The sequence below is a fragment of the Carassius carassius genome, chromosome 2 (genome assembly GCF_963082965.1).
Source record: "Carassius carassius chromosome 2, fCarCar2.1, whole genome shotgun sequence".
Lineage (NCBI taxonomy): Eukaryota > Metazoa > Chordata > Actinopteri > Cypriniformes > Cyprinidae > Carassius > Carassius carassius.
In genome coordinates this window covers 20635635-20654354 of record NC_081756.1, presented here as the reverse complement: position 1 = coordinate 20654354, position 18720 = coordinate 20635635, and the positions used below count along the sequence as shown (strand labels likewise).

Below are 18720 nucleotides of genomic sequence, written 5' to 3'. Positions count from 1 at the left end.
AAACCAAACACAAAATAAAGCCCAGGCCTGGTCCTCTCTCGTCCTTCACTGTTGTCGCTCCTCTTTTGTATCCTTCTGATCTCCTCCGTGGGACTCGAGACCGCTGAGTGGAGCAGGTGTCACTCATTTCCAAATCACTCCATCGGCCCACTCGTCACACAGTCTCTCAGAGGAAATGGATTGCTGAAAGGATTATTTGTATGTCCCCAAAACGACCACCCACACTAAACATTCTTCCAGTTACTATCTTAGCAAGGGAGACACCGCAGACACCGCTCAGATCCCCCAGTGATTTCTCTTCTCCACAGCGGTGGTTGAGTGTGAATGTGTCGGAGAGAAAGGCCAGGGCCAAAAGCCTGTAATTTTTATATAGTTTTCCAAGTGATGATGGTATTTCCCGATTCAGCCTTTATTTCTGGGAAGTTACTTGCTCTTGACATCACAGTGTCGTCAGTTCCCAGCCCCCGTGCTCTGTCTCTTCGGGTATTCCCACCCATTTGTTTTTCTTTTTCCTGTCTTTTTTCCTTTTTCTTTCTATTTCTTTTCAACCGCCTATTTTTGTGGATGTATGTTCCTGGCGGATTCTCTGCTTTTATTGTTCGTTTTTTTTTTCTCTCTCTATCAGATCTACAGCCGGTGACATACTGTGAACCAGCATTCTGGTGCTCTATCTCCTACTATGAGCTGAACCAGAGAGTCGGTGAAACTTTCCATGCCTCCCAGCCCTCTTTAACAGTAGACGGCTTCACAGACCCGTCCAACTCTGAACGCTTCTGTCTGGGCCTGCTGTCCAACGTTAATCGCAACGCTGCTGTGGAGCTCACGCGCAGACACATTGGTACACACACCATCGTTCTGAATCACTCATTCATTAGGCAATATTGTTTAAAAATAAATACTTCATTTAATATTTCCTTATGTGGCCACCTCCTGTTTTTGCAGGCCGAGGTGTGCGTTTGTACTACATCGGAGGTGAAGTGTTTGCAGAGTGTCTAAGTGACAGCGCCATTTTTGTTCAGAGTCCCAACTGTAACCAACGTTATGGCTGGCACCCCGCCACTGTTTGCAAGATCCCACCTGGTAAGAGAACATGAGAGACCCTCAACAAATCACCCTCATTAACAAGAGAGATACTGAATAGCTGTACTAAACAGGATAAAACAGAGCTTCCTTTGTGATAGTTGCATGACATTCAGCTAAATCATTTTTTCTCATTTTAGTTTGTTTTAGTTGATTTTGATTGTGTGAACTTTTTCTAACTGCTTTGTGTCCTTCCAGGCTGTAATCTGAAGATCTTTAATAACCAGGAGTTTGCAGCTCTGTTGGCCCAGTCTGTGAATCAGGGCTTTGAGGCCGTGTACCAGCTCACCCGCATGTGCACCATTCGTATGAGCTTCGTGAAGGGCTGGGGAGCCGAGTACAGGTACGATTACTGTAGTCACTTCACTCCTGCCATATCTATCAGCTTGCTTGCCACTCTGGGAATGTGGCCTTGATTTGACTTCGCTCAAAGACTTTTGAATCACTTTTGAAGTGGTACTATCCAAAACCATAGAAGCAACCCGTGCTTCCTGTTAAATTCTTTGAGTTTGATTGTTGTGATCAGCTTTATTATGAATACTCAATGACATAAACACTACAACTTTGTATTTCCTTTTACATTTAGATTTATGGTAATGTCTTGCTTTTAATCAAATGGACCATAAATAGAAACCATAAAAGTTAATGTTAAATATTAATAATTTACCGAATACTTATAATTAAAGATTCACTAAAGATACTAAAGACCAATTAAAGTGGGTATTAAAATTAATTTGTATTTTAAGGGTGCTTTCATACCTGTAATCCCTGTTTCAGAACAAAGCAATCGATCTACAGGTATGAAAGCACCCTTAAAATACAAATTAATTTTAATACCAACTTTAATTGGTCTTTTGTATCTTTTATTATTCATAATAAAGCTGATCACGACAATCAAACTCAAAGAATTTAACAGGAAGCGTAGGTTCCTTCTGTGGTAAAAGTGATTTACAGTAAATCTCCATCACCTGCGGCTCCTTAAACAGAATAATTAAGGCCCAAAATATTTAATTGCATTCCAAGCATTGATAAAGACTATGTCGATTATTATTTCATTATATTTCATTATAGATGTACTTTATTATGATGAAAATTGTAATAGGAAGAGCTCAGTTAAACAATATATTGTTTAGTCCTGTGTTGAATCAATGAAAGCAGTTATATCTTCTGTTTATTGAGCTGCAGCGACAGGCATTTCCTGGATTTCTTCTTCTGAGCATATTTGTATTTTCAGCGTGAGAGCACCCTCTGGCCTTCGGATGGAGATTTACTGCTGATCACAGAACAGTGCCTCACTAAAGAGACGCATGATAATCGCTGCTTCTGCCTAATCACAATTTATTACCTTTGTGATTTAATTTAGATTAATTGTGCAGCTCTAGTAAAGGCGCACTTTGATTTTGAGTGTCGAAAACGTGCTCACCCACAAATATCGCCTGCGTCCCAATATGCATACTATCTATCCTAAAATCTATGTGATATTAGGGATGCCATACTTTGAGTTTTTTAGTTTTTTTTTTACACAAAATAGTATAGAATAGAATAGAATTATAATATCATCCAAAAACGAATTAATTATATAAAATGTATTAACTGAAAATTGTTAGCTGAAAATAATCAGCTTATCGGTAATGGACAGTTTTTTTATAATATTTCTGCCTCCCTAATGTTTAATATCGACTGATAACGGTATAATATCTCTTATATCAGCAGATATTAATAGAAATGGTAGAAGTTTGAATTATATAGAAGTTTATAATAAAGAAAGCTTAAACCATTTTACTGCTTCATAGAACAATAGAAGGGAGTGTTGTTTTAAGGCTATTTTAGGAAGGACAGGCCTGCGGGGTCAAGGCAGGGTCTGACAGGCTGGGGTAACTGTTTTTCCTGGTCTGGCATGCTCTGGTGAAGAGCTCTGTCCACCAGCTTAGCGTGTCCGTCGTGTAAACTGTTAGGTCTGCGCTGGCAAATCATTCCACACCAAACAAACCCACACATGGTGTGCTTCAAAATGTCTCAGAGTTTCCTGGTCTCTCTCTCTCTCTTTCAGTTTTTCTCTCCCTCTTTCTCTTTTGAGTAACTTTATTGTTTGAGCCAAAGGAACCAAGACCCTAATCAGAAGCAGTTGTGGGTTTTGACCAGGGACATCTGTAAGGAAAGCTTGAGAAGAAAATAGGAAAGAGTAAGAGAGAGTGAGACTGTGGTTTCCAGACAGCTTGTCGTGTGACACCCACTCTCTCTCTCTCACACCTCTCCACGTCTCCCCACCTTCACATCCACCTCTTCGAGGGCTGACAAACTGTCTCTGTTGCAGATTAAAAAAAGCCTTTGGAGCACTTTATCCTTGGACCCTGTATTTACCATCGCCAGATTAAAACACTTGATTTCACCTGTGCTTTTTTTTTTTTTTTTAACCATTGTCTTGTCCAAAACTTGACTTTAAATGCACTAATCTTTTCACAGTGTCAGCACAGAAGTTTTCCCTCTTTCCACTAATACATCTCTTTTTCTCTCTTAATACATTATGTAGTCTGCTGGAGACTGTGGCCTGTGCTTATACTGTATTTCAGCACTGCCCTTATAATCAGCCTGTGGTCTATTCATAGACGAATGAAAGATTTACTGAGAAACATGTCGTAGAAGAGTGAGAGGTAGTCAATCGATCAATATAATTACTTGCGAGGACACATCATATAGGTTGCATTGTGAGGTGATTTGAAATACAGTATTGCACTGCATATACAGTACACTACCATTCAGAAGTTTGGAGTCAGTAAGAAATTTCTTTTTTTCTTTTTTTTTTTTAACAAAGTTAATACTTTTATTCAGTGAAGATATAGTGTTACTGAGAATTTACTGAGAAACTTAGTATTGAGGAATGAGAGACAGTCAAACGATCAATAGAAGCTGCAAGGGAACAAAAACAGTGGGCAGACACACATCTGTTTGATAGAGCTGTAATGAAAAGGGTCTAGAATATGAAGATTACATTGTGAAGTGTTTCGAAACACAACGTGGGAGCAGCAGAACAGTGCCAGTAAAGACATTTACAGTATAACAAAAGATTTCTAGTAAAAATAAATACGTTCTTTTGAACCTTCTTTACATGGTTTCCATAAAGATGTTAAACAGCACAGCAGTTTTTAACACTGATAATAATGTTTCTTGGGCTCCAAATCTGCATTTTAGAATGATTTCTGAAGGATCATGTGACACTGAAGACTTAATTAATGGCTGCTAAAAATTCAGCTTTGCATCACAGAAATAAATTACACGTTAAAATATATTGAAATAGAGAACAGTTATTATAAACCATTATAATATTTAAATATGAGCCTAAGAGACTGTTTTCAAAAACATAAAATCTTATCACCCCAAACTTTAAGAAGTAGTGTACTGAAGGATATTTAATGATACTAGTTTGCTGTTACAAATAAAACGGAGTATTACAATAAAATGTCCAAAAACAAACAAATTCCTCATAAAAATTGTTTTTTCACTACTTAAAACTAAATGGCTTAGTAAACTAAGTAACTTGTGCACAGATAAATCAATAGAGAAATTTATTGCTGGCTAGATATTATCATTAATGATTGTAATAGATCTAGTTGTTTTAGCCTTAGTAATGAAATAAAAAATCTATTTGTCTGTAATAATTTTCTGAATTATTCTCTCAGTGCTGATGTGACTGTGAGTCATGTAGTAGGAGAGGAACTGAGATTCAGGAGAGATTTACACGTGTGTGTGTGTGTGTGTATGTGTGGATCAGAGGAAGTCCCATTAAAGAGTGTAGCAGTGTAAGGTGTTATGAACAGCGGTTCCGGGACTGTGTCTTTTCATGTGTGTGTGTGTGTTAGCACAAGTGAGGGGGCTTAGACAAGTATTGTGTAAGCATTGTGGAATGTAATACAAGTGTCTGGCAGTGAAGTCTGTCCCTGTGAGGGACCAGAGCAGAGTTTACATACAGTTCACATCCAGACACCCCTATGTTGTCCCAAACCTGTAAGATTTTTCTTCTTTTTTTGGTACACAAAATTATGACATTTTGGTGACCACTAACTTTTATTATATGGACAAAACAAATTTTGAGACATCTCTCAAAATATATATTTTTTATGTTCAACTGAAGAAAGTAAATCATACAGGTTTTTAACAACAGAGTAAAAAAATGATCACAATTAAAATTTTCGGAGTGTCTATTTACACCAAGTGCAAATAGCCGCCTTGTTGGCAGAGGCTATTTACACTAAGTCTGCCCACCAACATGTGATTGGGACAGTCAAGACTGAAAAAAGATGCCTGTTTAACATCAGTTTTAATGGCGTAGATTGTAAGGTCCGTGCTTTTTGACTTGATCGAGCCCGCCTTTTGGCAAACTTTTTTCTACCTTTTCTAATATCATATTGTATCAAAAAGGCATTTGTTTTCAATAATAATGACGGAAATAATCAAAAAAGTGAAAATTAAGTATTGGGGAGGTGTATGGGGAGGCTTTATTGTCCCAATAAGGAGGCATTCATTTAAGAATTTGAATTGAAATAATAATTTACACTCAATATGTTATTATTGCATACTGTTTTATAATGTACTACAATACTGAGGTTCAGATAATTGCCACTCTTTGCAGAAAGTAGTATAAATAGCAGAAAATCTTGCCATTTTAATAGTGTAAATAGAATCTATAGCTATTTGCACTGTGTAAATAGCATATCATTAATAAATACTGCTAATTTCACTTAGTGTAAATAGAATCCATTGCTATTTGCACATTTTTGGGTGAACTATCTCTTTAAACCACAATTAATGTTGCAATTTCAGTGTTCTCCATCAAGCTGTTTTAAATACAAGAACACGCTCTTGTCCAAATAAAATTAATGAATAAATAAATTTCCATTGTCTCAAAATATTTGTGATTGAAGCGAAGGCATGCAACATATAATTAAAATGTGCAATGATATTCATGTGCCAATTCCTAAAATTGCTCATTGCTAAAGAAATGCGATTTGAAGTGCAGATGCGTGAGGGATCTCCGGTAGAGAAATATTGGAAACAGTGATCTGATGCGGTTCAATTCATATATTAAAGTGTTGCCTAAGTGTCCGAATACTGTGCGTTTGTTTGTTTAATCTCCTCGCTTTCATCTCTCTCTTTTTAATGCTGTCAGGCGGCAGACAGTGACTAGCACCCCCTGCTGGATAGAACTGCACCTGAACGGTCCTCTTCAGTGGCTGGACAAAGTGCTCACTCAGATGGGCTCCCCCTCCATCCGCTGCTCCAGTGTGTCATAGGAATAACACTCCCTACACAAACACAACATATACAAACCACAAGATCTGGGGCAAAAACAGTTCCTTCAGGAGTCAAAGGCTGAAGACCTTCAAGTTGAAGACTCTGTAGCACTTTCACACGTGTCTCATGTTGGAGGAGTGTATTACAGTATATGTATATGTACATATTTGTTTTAATGTTGTTTTTAGCCATTTTTATTGCCATTATTGATATAAAATATTGCCATTTATATGTTGTTATACAGCATGTACAGTACAGACCAAAAGTTTGGAAACATTACTATTTTTAATGTTTTTGAAATAAGTTTCTTCTGCTCATCAAGCCTGCATTTATTTGATCAAAAATACAGAAAAATTTAATATTGTGATATATTATTACAATTTAAAATAATTGTTTTTAAATTTATTATACTTTGTTATCATTTATTTCTGTGATGCAAAGCTGAATTTTTAGGATCATTATCACATGATCCTTTAGAAATAATTCTAATGTGATGATTCATTATCAAAGTTGGATACAGTTCTGCTGCTTAATATTTTTTCAGAACATGTGATACTTTTTTAGGATACTTTGATGAATAAAAAGTAAAAGAAAAAAAAGAAGCTATGTTTTTAAAATATAAATATTTTGTAATAACAATATACACTACTGGTCAGTAATTTGGGGTCAGTAATTTTTTTTTCTTTCTTTCTTTTTAATAAAATCAATACTTTTATACAGCAAGGATGTGTTAAATTGATAAAAAGTGATAGTAAAGAAAATATATTATTAGAATATATATTATTAGAATTTTTTTTATTTTGAATAAATGCAGTTCTTTTTAACCTTTTATTCATCAAATATATTAGACAGCAGAACTGTTTCCAACGCTCATAATAAATCAGAATATTAGAATGATTTCTAAATGATCATGTGATAGACTGGATGTTACATGTGACACTGAAGGCTGGAGTAATGATGCTGAAAATTCAGCTTTGCATCATAGGAATACATTATTTTTTTTAAAGTATATTCAAATAGAAAACTATTATTTTAAGTTGTAATAATATTTCACAATATTACTGTTTTTTTCTGTATTTTTGATCAAATAAATGCAGGCTTGATGAGCAGAAGAAACTTCTTTCAAAAACATTAAAAATAGTAATGTTTCCAAACTTTTGGTCTGTACTGTATATGTAAGATCTCTCCTCTGTCGTGTCTTTTATGATGCCGTGTATGGTATACGTTTACTGTAACGGGTATATAAGAGGCCTGATTGTTTTATAGAGACATTAATTTTTTTTTGTGAAGTGTAAATATGAAGTTTTTAAAGTATGTTAAACTGTATTTTTTGTTTTGTTTTGTTTTTTGTTGGTTTTATCAAAATAATGAAACTTGGCCCATGTCATAATGTTTTGTAGTACAAATCAAGAGCTCTTGAACTTCCTCATAAGAGATATTTGAAAATCTTTTTTTTTTCTTTGCATTGTCTTCAAACATTGAAAACCCAAGTTAATATATATTTTCTTTTAGAGTTTCCCCAGAATATTGAATTTCCATATCCTGTTTTGCCCTAGCCAGTGAAATGTGCCTTACAGCACATACATTACCAATTCACCTTTTTCAAATTCACTGCACTGAATACTATATAAGAAACTTAATGTGTGTTCACAGCAGTTTATGTAACACTTCTGAGAGTGTTATCCATGCTTCACAATATCTCTTGTTAAAATGTTAGGGGATTTTGTCATAGCACAGATGCTAAGAGCCTGATACTCCTTCTACAGTAGTTTTTCATCTCTCATCAATCTATGCATGTGGAGATCATGAGAGGATGTTATAACTGTGCCAGCCGTCCTCAGTGAGGGTTTTGTAATATCTGGTCTAGTGTTGATTTCAGCTTTGTCTGCAGTGAACCGGCCATCTCTTCTGTGTGAATGAATGTGAATTACTGAGTTTTATAGGATTCGTTGCTCTTCTAACTCCATGTATTGTGTTGCGGTTTCATTTGTTATTCACTCAGTGTCTTTATTGAGTTGGTGAAGAGCTCTGCAAGGTCTGCCGAGGTCTCAATTTTCTGCTTTGGAGAACGAGTTTCTCTTTTGAAATCTGGGCATTACATCATTTTGTGCACTTAGAAGTTGCCTCTTAATATCTTACAGTCGTGCATACTGTATGTACACATACTTGCAGGTCTTCACGTCCTCCAGAAATGAAACTGAGTGAGTGTGCCTTCGCATCAACTTTCATAACCGAGTTTGTAAATGGTATATTGGAGACTTCTACAAAGGTGTTCATCTGTATTCTTGAGTAAGTGGGTTGTCCAGGGTTGGACCACTCAGGGTTGTGATCTTTTTCAGCTGAACTTGTAAATATGTCTTATAAATTGATTATGCATGCCTATTTTCTGAAATTCATGCCATTTGTACTGTAGACTCTATTTTGCTACCAAATATATTTTCAGAAGGGGGACGGGAAATGCTCTTACCTCTGTGTTTGTAACCGTTTGAAAGGTGGGACTGTACTGCTGGCAGGTTTTTGTTAACCCTGTATTTTTATACATCAGATGCTCGTAGGATATGGAGAAGGGCTTGAAGAAGGGAAATGTCAAAATAGGCTTTGCTAAAGCCAGATGATGTACAGTTCTTTCAGTTAGCCGCAGGTCAGTGTGAAGTGCTTGCAATGAGAAGCGAGCTCTTGATCTCCAAATGTGTTGTAAAGGAATCATGGAGAAAAGTGTAGGATGCAGGTGCATCATATACTTTACAGTCAGTAGAAAAGATGTGTGACGTCTTTGTGCATAAATGTTCATAAGGACTACTGGTGATTTAGATGCTCTAAGACCTTACTTTGATAAAGTCAGAGTGTTATTGTGTTGACTAGGATTCCTTGACATGTATTTAAAAAACCTCTTGATGTCATCCAGCAAAGACTTGATTGAAGGTACTGAAATTATTCAGGAAATGTTTTATTGTCCGTCTAAGCAAGCGTTAAGTTTTCTTTGAGAGGAAGAAAAAAAAACGGCTCTCATTTGCTCAACAAATTGTTGAATATATTTTAAGTAATGTGCATTCATTGTGCTTGTGTTCAACTTTCACATTCATTGATTATGTGGCTTAGTGGTGATCGTTGTGCTTGACGTTGTTAGATTTCTTTATCATATAAGTGTATCATCTTTATTATTTCATTGCATCTCAAGTTTGAGAGAAAAAAGTTATTGTTTGTTATTGTTGTACTTTTAATAAAAATTTAAATGAAAAATGTCTCTTCATCTGATTTGTCTTCACAAACATTCACCTTTAAATATCTGTGTTCTCAAGTTCTGCTTATTTTTATTTATTTATTTTTTGATCAAAAGGTGCATTGCTGGGATAAAGGTAACACAACCCTGGCCCGTGACCTAGCACACACACCACTTTTTTCCTGGTTAAAATATGAAAGCTGTCTTTGTTCAGAGGATCCTAAGGGCAGGGAGGCACCTGAATTCTTCTCAACCACACATAGGCTGAAAAATGGAGCAACTTGCTCCCATTGCAGTAGTCCAGGTGTGTAGTGACTTTAGTAGATCACCTAAAGTAAAGGATGCATGGACACTCGCCTCATAATAATCATAATCCAAACACTGATTCCTCTCAGTATGCAAACCATGTCAACTAAATCAGGGACAGAGCTTTATAAAAGCTATTGCATAAATAATTTCAGGTAAATGTTGAAGTATCTACACCTAGTCTTCACTGACAGCTCAGACAAACACCAGACTGAGTTTAGCTGCCTAAACTCTCAACCCAGCTCTCCTACTAAAAAAATAACGTTGAGGATTGAGGGTCAAGCCAACACTGAAGCTCATGAATCATTCACGGCTCCTCGAGTGTGTAAGGTACTGGGTCAAGGTTTGTTTCAGGATCTCGAGGCAGCTGAATTTGTTCCCTTACAGGTGTTTCTTACAAATTTCAGGTTAGATGAATAACAGTCTGGTGGATTATTTCCGTCCCGCTGGCGCCCTCTGTGTTCAGATGAGAGGAAGGCATCGCCACATTGCGTCATTTTCAAGTGTACAGTCGTGGCTAAAAGTTTTGGCAGTGACATAAATTTTGTGTTTTGCAAAGTTTGCTGCTTAAGCTGTTGTGGTGTTCATTCACATTGTTTCTTAATTATTGTGCAGAGTGATCAGATACATTTTAAATAATTGGTAATGCTTCATTGGCCAAAAAAATAATTTAACAAAAAAATAATTTCACTGTTTTTTGACAAAATGACCAGCTTTCATTAATTGACTTACCATATCGGCAGCACATGTGAAAGTGTGAATGAGTACAGGTGAAATCCATATCATACTAAATAGATTGTAAGAGCAGACTGATATAAAGCGAGGGGGGAAGTACTGCCATTGTGTTCTTGTTAGCGATGGTTAACGCCAAAGAAACACTTGCAGCCATCATAGATTTGCATCAAAATGACCTCACGTTTTTGAAATTGCTACAAAGAATAATGCACCTGAAAGAACCATTTACCGGATCATCAAGAACTTAAAGGAGAGCGATTTGACTGCAGTGAAGAAGTCTTCAGGGTGTCCCAGAGTGTCCAGCATGCACAGTCAGCTACAGAATCATGTCTCCACCAGTGCAGAGCTTGCTCAGGAACAGCAGCAGGTTGGTGTGAGAGCATCTGCACGCACAGTGAGGCCAAGACTTTTGGACAATGGCCTGGTGTCAAGAAGGGAAGCAAAGAAGCCACTTCTTTTCAAGAAAAAATTCAATGACAGACTGAAATTCTGCAGGAAGTACAAGGATTGGACAGCAGAAGCCTGGTGCAAAGTTATTTTCTCTGATGAAGCTCCCTTCCAACTGTTTGGGACATCTGGTAAATCGATTGTTCAGAGAGGAAAAGGTGAATGCTACCATGAGTCCTGTGACGTGCCAACAGTGAAGCATCCCAAGACCATCCATGTGTGGAGTTGCTTTTCAACCAAGGTCTGGGCTCTCTCATAATTCTGCCCAAAAACAATAAAGAATGGAATCAAAATGTCCTGCAAGAGCGACTTCTTCCAACGATACATGAGCAATTTGGTGATGATCCGTTCAATTTCCAGCATGATGGAGCACCATGTCACAAAGCAAGAGCGATAAAGAAGTGGCTCAAAGATCATTACATTTGAAATTCTGGATCTGTGGCCAGGCAACTTCCTGGATCTCAATCCCAGAGAACCTGTGGTCAGTCCTCAAAAGGCAAGTGGACATGCAGAAGCCCACAGATTGTGATCAACTCTGAGCACTAATAAGGCAAGAATGGATCGCCATCAGTAAGGATTTGGCCTAGATCCAGTATGCCAGAGCAAATTGCAGAGGTTATGAAGAACAATGGTCAACACTGTGAATATTGACTATATATATATATATATATGCTAATAAAAGCCTTTAAAACTAATGATATGCTTATCATTTTTTTTCAGTAACATTGCCGACAAATTATCTACAAATACTGAAGCAGCAAACTTTGCAAAACAAAATTTGTCACTGCCAAAACTTTTGACCATGTCTGACTGAAGCAGTCAGAGTTTGTTTGTGCTGTTGAATCACTATCAATCACATTATAGTCTTTGATAAAACCCACATGAATTTTTTTTTTGTAGTAATTTACAGTAAATACTATAGTGTTTTTGAACCGTACTATAGTACTTGAATTAATTTGTTGTGGTAATTCTAATTCTATAGTTGCTGTGGTAATTTAACAACCATACTAATATAGTTTACTGTAGTAAAAACTAAAGTGTATTACAGTATTTATTAGTTTATCAGTTCACTATAGTTAATAGCTACTACAGAATGCTGTAGCATTTATTAACAATGTGTTGTAAATACTAAATAATATATACAGTATAATACACTTACTATAGTGTGGTTCAAAAACACTATAGTATTAACTATAAATTACTATAGTATTTTTTCATGTGAAAGATAGCCGTGCAACGTAACTTACCATGGTGACGAAACCCCGCTCAAAACTAACCCACCTTCTTGAGCCCGAAAACTCAGTTTGCTCAAACTAAACGCAAACTTACTTGGATAAAAAGTGAAACCGGCTTCGTGTTACAGGCCTTTACTGAAGAGTAACCTAAGAGTTTCTCTGGGCTCCACCCACAGGCCTACACAGTAAAAAACGTTGGGTTGTTTTTTTTAACCCAACTGTTGGGTTACACATATTGGGTCAATGTGTCGGGTTATCTTAAAATTTGTTGGGTAATTTTTTTTTCGACGTTGGGTTATTTTTAGTTATGACCCAACTGTTGGGTTAAATATGTTTCCCGCTTCACTCCGGTTCAAATTTTAACGGTCCAGTCAGAGACTCAGCGCGGACATCAGTGGCAGTCTGCCTGATTATGAAGGGTAAGTAACTGTTAATATAATCGTATGATGTATATAACTGTTATAACATTAAGTAATGTGTCTGATCTGTTAATTATTGTTTTTTATACGTTCAAAAAAGTTTTAATTCCCTTTAGTCCGTTTGTTTCCCCCAGATAATCAGATCGATTGTAAATGAATGCTATTCCTGTTTGTTCGCCAGCATTAATACATTAAAAGATAAGCTGCAAAAATGTTGACAAGTATTACTTAAAGTTAATAAAAATGTTAGAAAAGCCGCACAGACCATTTATCGGATCGGACCAGTAAAAGAAGCTGCTCTAGCCAGCTCTGAGCTCACACACATCAGTCATGCGACAGACAACAGACTCTGTGAGAATCGTTTGAATGAACCTGCAATTTTCTGTCATAAAAGTTCAAAACCCAGACGATAGAAAAGCGCGCAGTCATGAGGTAATCCGCTCTTTCACCGAAAATTTATACCAGTGCCCCAAATTTACATAACGCTAAAGTTACTCCTATAACAAACCTTTAGAGGCCATGTTGCAGGTTAACCACCACTTTCGATTAATGGGTACATAAAACACTCAAGATATCATATCATTTTTAAAATGTCTCAAAAATGGTCTTAAAGACCTATTTTTTAAGTTTTTGGTATTAACGTTTTTTTTACGCAACTCGGTGATGACGTCACGTTGGGGAGAAGTCGAGGAAAGGTAGCCTCAGTCTAGTATGATGCCGCGTTCCAGGCAACCCGTAACCCCTATGAATAATACTGCCTATGGATGCAGTTTATGCAAGTGGTACACGTTGAAAAAACGATTTTAGGTCAATGTAACGTTGCAATAAAATAAATAATCTATTTACAATTCCTTGCGCTCAGAAAGTTTGGCGTAACTTGCCTGGAACGGTACAAAAAAACGGAAAAATCAACTATTTCTTCATATCTAGTGGCAGTGATCATGACGTTAGTTCAGATAAGTACCGGTAACCTTTGTCATAGTGTCGTAGAACTGGTAAACTTTGTCTTTGTCATCTATCTATCTATCTATCTATCTATCTATCTATCTATCTATCTATCTATCTATCTATCTATCTATCTATCTATCTATCTATCTATCTATCTATCTATCTATCTATCTATCTATCTGTCTGTCTGTCTATCTATCTATCTAATTATATATCTAGTCTGTCTATCTATATATATCTATGTATTTATCTATTTATCTATAATCTGCGCTATCTGAATACTCTCGTCTACTACTCGTCTCTCTAGTCACTCTCAATGCTCCCAAGGCTTTGGTAAATTCTCTCCCCAACGTGACATTATGCAATGCATTGTGGGGGAAAGGAGACCGCTGTAAGATAGTACCTACTTTTTCATATTATATTCCGTTTTGTGATACCCAACAACATAAAATACAATGGATAACAGTTTAAATGTTTATTACCAACAAGCAAATTGCACAAATTCGTAAAAAAATTAACCCTGCAACACGGCCTTTAAGAGGGGAGCGAAAAACAGAAGCCATATTCGTCTCAGTGCACCAGCACTAATTAATTGTACAGTAAAAGTGTTTTTATGGTTTATTCATTTTGAATATTGTTATCTATTAGAATACCCTATAATTACAGCAGTTTCTCTTATGAAGCTAGATTGATTGACATGTTTTTTAAATGTGTTGTACTAAATGTGTTTATACTTATGTTTTAAATAATGGACTTTTTCATGACGGAAAGATCGCAACAATAGAATTTCTGCCTGTTAATTGAAACATTTCAAGTTTTCAATTTTACTTAGACCTATGACTTACAAAAAATTAGGAAAAAGGACAAATGAGGTGAAATAAGTGTATTGTTGCATTCCGTCCAACAAAGCTTCCTTTCATTTAAAGTGTACTTTTGTTCCTCCCTACAAGTCCAAATCAGTTAAAGGGTGGTAAAATTTACTCACATTAGCCGGAAATATTGTCACAAATTTTCTGGAGGGAGTGAAAACTGGTTTAGTCTGTCTCAGTGCAAATGATAGTAGATCCCCACAAAGACTTTTTTTTTACTTGTGCTTTCTCTGTACTTTTGTCATTTAAAGGCCTTCGTGCAGAAATTGTCTTTGAAACCCTTCCTGCCATCTGCACCATACCACACAGATGTAAAAATGGTGTACACATCATACACGAAAATGAAGCGGTCCTTCATTGACATTCAACCTGTAAGTAAAAGCAACACTTAAAATGACAGTGCCCTGTGTAGTCAAGTCACCTTTATTTATTTTGTATAAGACACACCTTGTACAATACAAATAGTTCCAAGAAGATATTTTGAATAAAAAAATTATGACAGAATTTTCATTTTTGGGTGAATTATCACTTTAACCAATTTAAATTCGCTATAGCTTTTAACTCATTTAAATTCACTCTTTTGTAAAGTTAGGGTATCAATGAAATATCCTTACATTGCATGTTAACTGAACTTTTTTTAAAATTCTTTTTAAGGTTGGCACTAATTAGTGCTGTACTTGAATCATGAGACAAGCCAGAATCCACATGTCCTGGTGCTTGGTGACAAGGAAAGCTCCTCCCAAGTTTTTATTATTTTAAACGGGGAGGCGATGGAACAGGAGGCGACACTACAAGCAGTCGATCTGTGTTTCAAACTTTTCTTTGTATATGACATCTACTACCTAAAGCCCTCTGCTCCCATTTGAGAGTTTTTGGAACACACAGTCTTTAATAGTTTCTTCTGCACACTGTCTCCTCCTTAAAAACTTTGTATTTAGTAATCAGTAACAAAATTAAGTAGGTCCAGCAGTATATTTTTTATTATTATTACTTGATTTTATGATAATTTTTTGTTTTATTGTTATATGTTATGTTCATTTTATTTGAAAGTCGTAATATTTGCCAAGTGTGGTAACCCATACACGGAATTGGTGCTCTGCATTTAACCCATCCAAGTGCACTTCAGTCATGAGTATTGAGGGTGGAAGAGGGTGCTGTTCATTCAGTCCTCCCACCTACAACTTCTGCCAGCACAGAGACTCAAACCTGCAAACCTTCAGGTTACAAGTCCAAGTCTCTAACCAATAGGCCACAGCTGTGAACTGTATTTGCACATTTGTGTGTTTTGATGTGAATATGATTTGACACATTTGTACATCTTGAAAATGTCAGTTGTATTTTTACACATTCTTGTACATTTAAATAAAATATTTTAAAATATATTTGTAAATGTGTTACTTGCATATTAAAATAAAATCTGTAATTTACATCAAAGTAGTTTCAAAATATGGTTGTATTAAGTAATTTTTAATAAAAATACTGATGTTAATTAATATAAATAATTAACTCAACTGTTGGGTAACTTTTAACCCAACAGGATTTTAACCCAATGGATTTTAACCCACGTTTTTCCCGGGAGTGTCCCGTATTTCACACCCTTCTCCCACCCACCTCTTGTTTTGTTATTTCTCCCGGAAAACTCCCATAATCTGTATTTTCCTGACTCGTTATAAGAATAATCACATCAATATATTATTTCAAGGTTGTCCAGTTGCCAGATCTGGCATGAAACGCATCCTACTAACACAATAGGAAGATCATACAATTTTGAATCCATTTGTGACCTCAGCCTGGCAACCTACACGTCTCAGTTGAGCTGTTGATGTCTGCAGAATCAAGCATCACTGGTAGAAATGGCATTGGAAGGCTATTGGGCTGCATCAGATTACACAGCGTCAAATTATCAGTGAGTTGTATAGGATCCAAATAAGCAATAGCCTATTCACGAAACAGACAGCAAACAATATCTCGATGACCTTGTTGTAAAGAAACTTTTTCTTATTTTTTATTTGTTTAACAACACGCATATAAATTATTTTCGTGGTTGTTGTTTTTTATTTTTGACATGTCTTATAATAAGGAATACAAAGCAATATAAATAGCCTATTCTGCTACTTCTATTAGCTAATTTAATACAGAAATACTGTATAGGCTACATATGGGGAAATAAGTCTTTGTTTTTAAGTTGAACAATAAAACAATACCTGCATGTGGAACATAAAGTGGTAAAAAGTATTAAAGTTACAAATATTAACACATTGTTTTAATTCAACTTTGTTTTTTTTCTAACTTTTTATTTTATTTATTGATTTCTGTGTATACAAATATACCCCCTTGCTGAATGTGTTAATCTGTAAAACCAATTTAAACAATGCAGTTAAAATTAGATGACCAAACAACTGTTTTTCTTTTATTTTCTTAGTAAAGAAGACAAGTAAAACTAAACATAAAGCATTGGTTCAAAAATCCCTTAAATGGTTAAAAAAAATTAAAAAATTAAGTAACAACACCTAAAGCACTAAAGTAAAATGAAAAATAAAAAAATAAAAGGAGGAAGGACACTATTATTATCATGTAGGCTATGTCTATAATACAGGCTCTTTATTTTTTCTCAAGAATAGTCCTTTAGCATTACTGGACTTTACAGCTTAAAAGTTAAGAGTTCCACTAAACTCTCAATCTATCATCCGGCTGACAGAATCATGGTCGTCACCAGCCAATGACAGCCACTACCTTTGTTGGTAAACAAATTAATCTTCTTAAAGGTCACCATTTGCTGTAAGGCATCATTGCCTGTCTCTCTTCGTCCTCTCGTGATGAGTGCGGGAGAGGCTGTCAGATTGTCCCGCTATCAGCATTCTGCTCAGGTGACTCACACCTGATTGCGGCGCTACGCACTGCTGCGTCACAGCTGTCTCCGGACTGAAGATAAGACAGGCCGCGTGTCTCCTACTGCTGCTCGCTGGAACTCTGCCCAATGGGCGATGCGTAGCTGTACTACTGGCCAGCATTTCTCCCTGCAAGCCTTCTGTCTGCGACAAAGATAGACTCTCTGCCTCTCCTTAAAAAACATGAACATCTGTTCTAATCGGTTTCTACAGAGCTGAGCCTCAGCAAACAGCAAAAATGATCAGGAGCGCATGGACTAGGCTATGTGTGTTAGATGTAGGCTTATTTACTGTTAATAGAAAAGGGCCTAGTAGTGTGCCAAATATGAATGTAAGTCACAGGACTGATGCTAAATATTCTTTTATTTCAGGTAGATACCAAGTGATTGGGTACAAAGCATTTTTTATAATAAAATAAACATTATGTTTTATGAGAAAAGACTATTTCTCATAGTTACTCACCATACATAAGGTTAGCGATAGTTGACCCAAACATGAAAATTCTGTAATCATTTGCTCAGCCTCAAGTTGTTCAAAACTTGAATGAATTAGTATCTTCTGTTGAACACATAAGATTTTTTAAAGAATGTGGGTAACCAAACAGTTGGTGTTAGTCGTTGACTTCCACAGTATTTTTTCCATACTTTGGAAGTCAGCGGCTACCATCAACTGCTTGATTTACCAGCATTTTTCAGCAGGAGTGTTCAGCAGGAGAAAGAAATTCATACAGGTTTGGAACAAATTGAGGACAGAATGTTCAGAATGTTCAGGATTTAATCATTAAATATGTGACGGGGCGAGGAGAACAGAGGACTCAAAGGCAGAGGATTAGATGCAACCAAAGATTTATTTCCCTTAGGTGAACAAAACAAATAAAACTGTAACAAAAACAGTAAGCAAGTCTTGGAGTAATCCAACTTCTGCTGATAAGTGCCCAAGGGTCACTGGTCACGAGCCACCAAAAAAAACATAGGAACACAGACAGCACAGGGAGTCAGGAAGGCACCCTGACCCAGAGGACTCACCATGAGACCAATGGAACTGGTCTTAATACGGTGACGGTCCACTGCCGGGCTTCTCTGGCAATCCTTCAAGTACGGAGGCACCTCTGAATAAAAGCATGTGTGGATAGAACAATAGCGTCGAATTCTTGAGAAGGGAAAGGGAGACAAACCTACAGACCAGACCGTGAGGGAGTTATGTGCATACTTGACCATGGTTAATCTGGAGCTCCAAGATGACAGTTCAGCAGACGCCACACAGCGCAGAACCCTCTCCAAATCC

At 36.5% G+C, this 18720-nt stretch overlaps 2 protein-coding genes across 3 annotated transcripts in view; one reads left to right on the top strand and one right to left on the bottom strand.

The window, feature by feature from the left end:
• The window catches only part of LOC132105985 (mothers against decapentaplegic homolog 3-like), a 36534-nt gene extending 29999 nt beyond the window's left edge, over nucleotides 1–6535 (top strand). For both annotated transcript variants that reach the window (XM_059511575.1, XM_059511570.1), the window contains exons 6-9: nucleotides 626–838; nucleotides 943–1080; nucleotides 1279–1423; nucleotides 6245–6535. In XM_059511575.1, coding sequence (XP_059367558.1) covers nucleotides 626–838; nucleotides 943–1080; nucleotides 1279–1423; nucleotides 6245–6368 — 620 coding nt within the window. In that variant the 3' untranslated portion in view covers nucleotides 6369–6535. The remainder of the gene's footprint in view (nucleotides 1–625; nucleotides 839–942; nucleotides 1081–1278; nucleotides 1424–6244) is intronic.
• LOC132106046 (TIMELESS-interacting protein-like) overlaps nucleotides 1–18720 on the bottom strand; it is a 135206-nt gene that overhangs the window by 85330 nt on the left and 31156 nt on the right. The gene's annotated exons all lie outside the window — the stretch shown is intronic.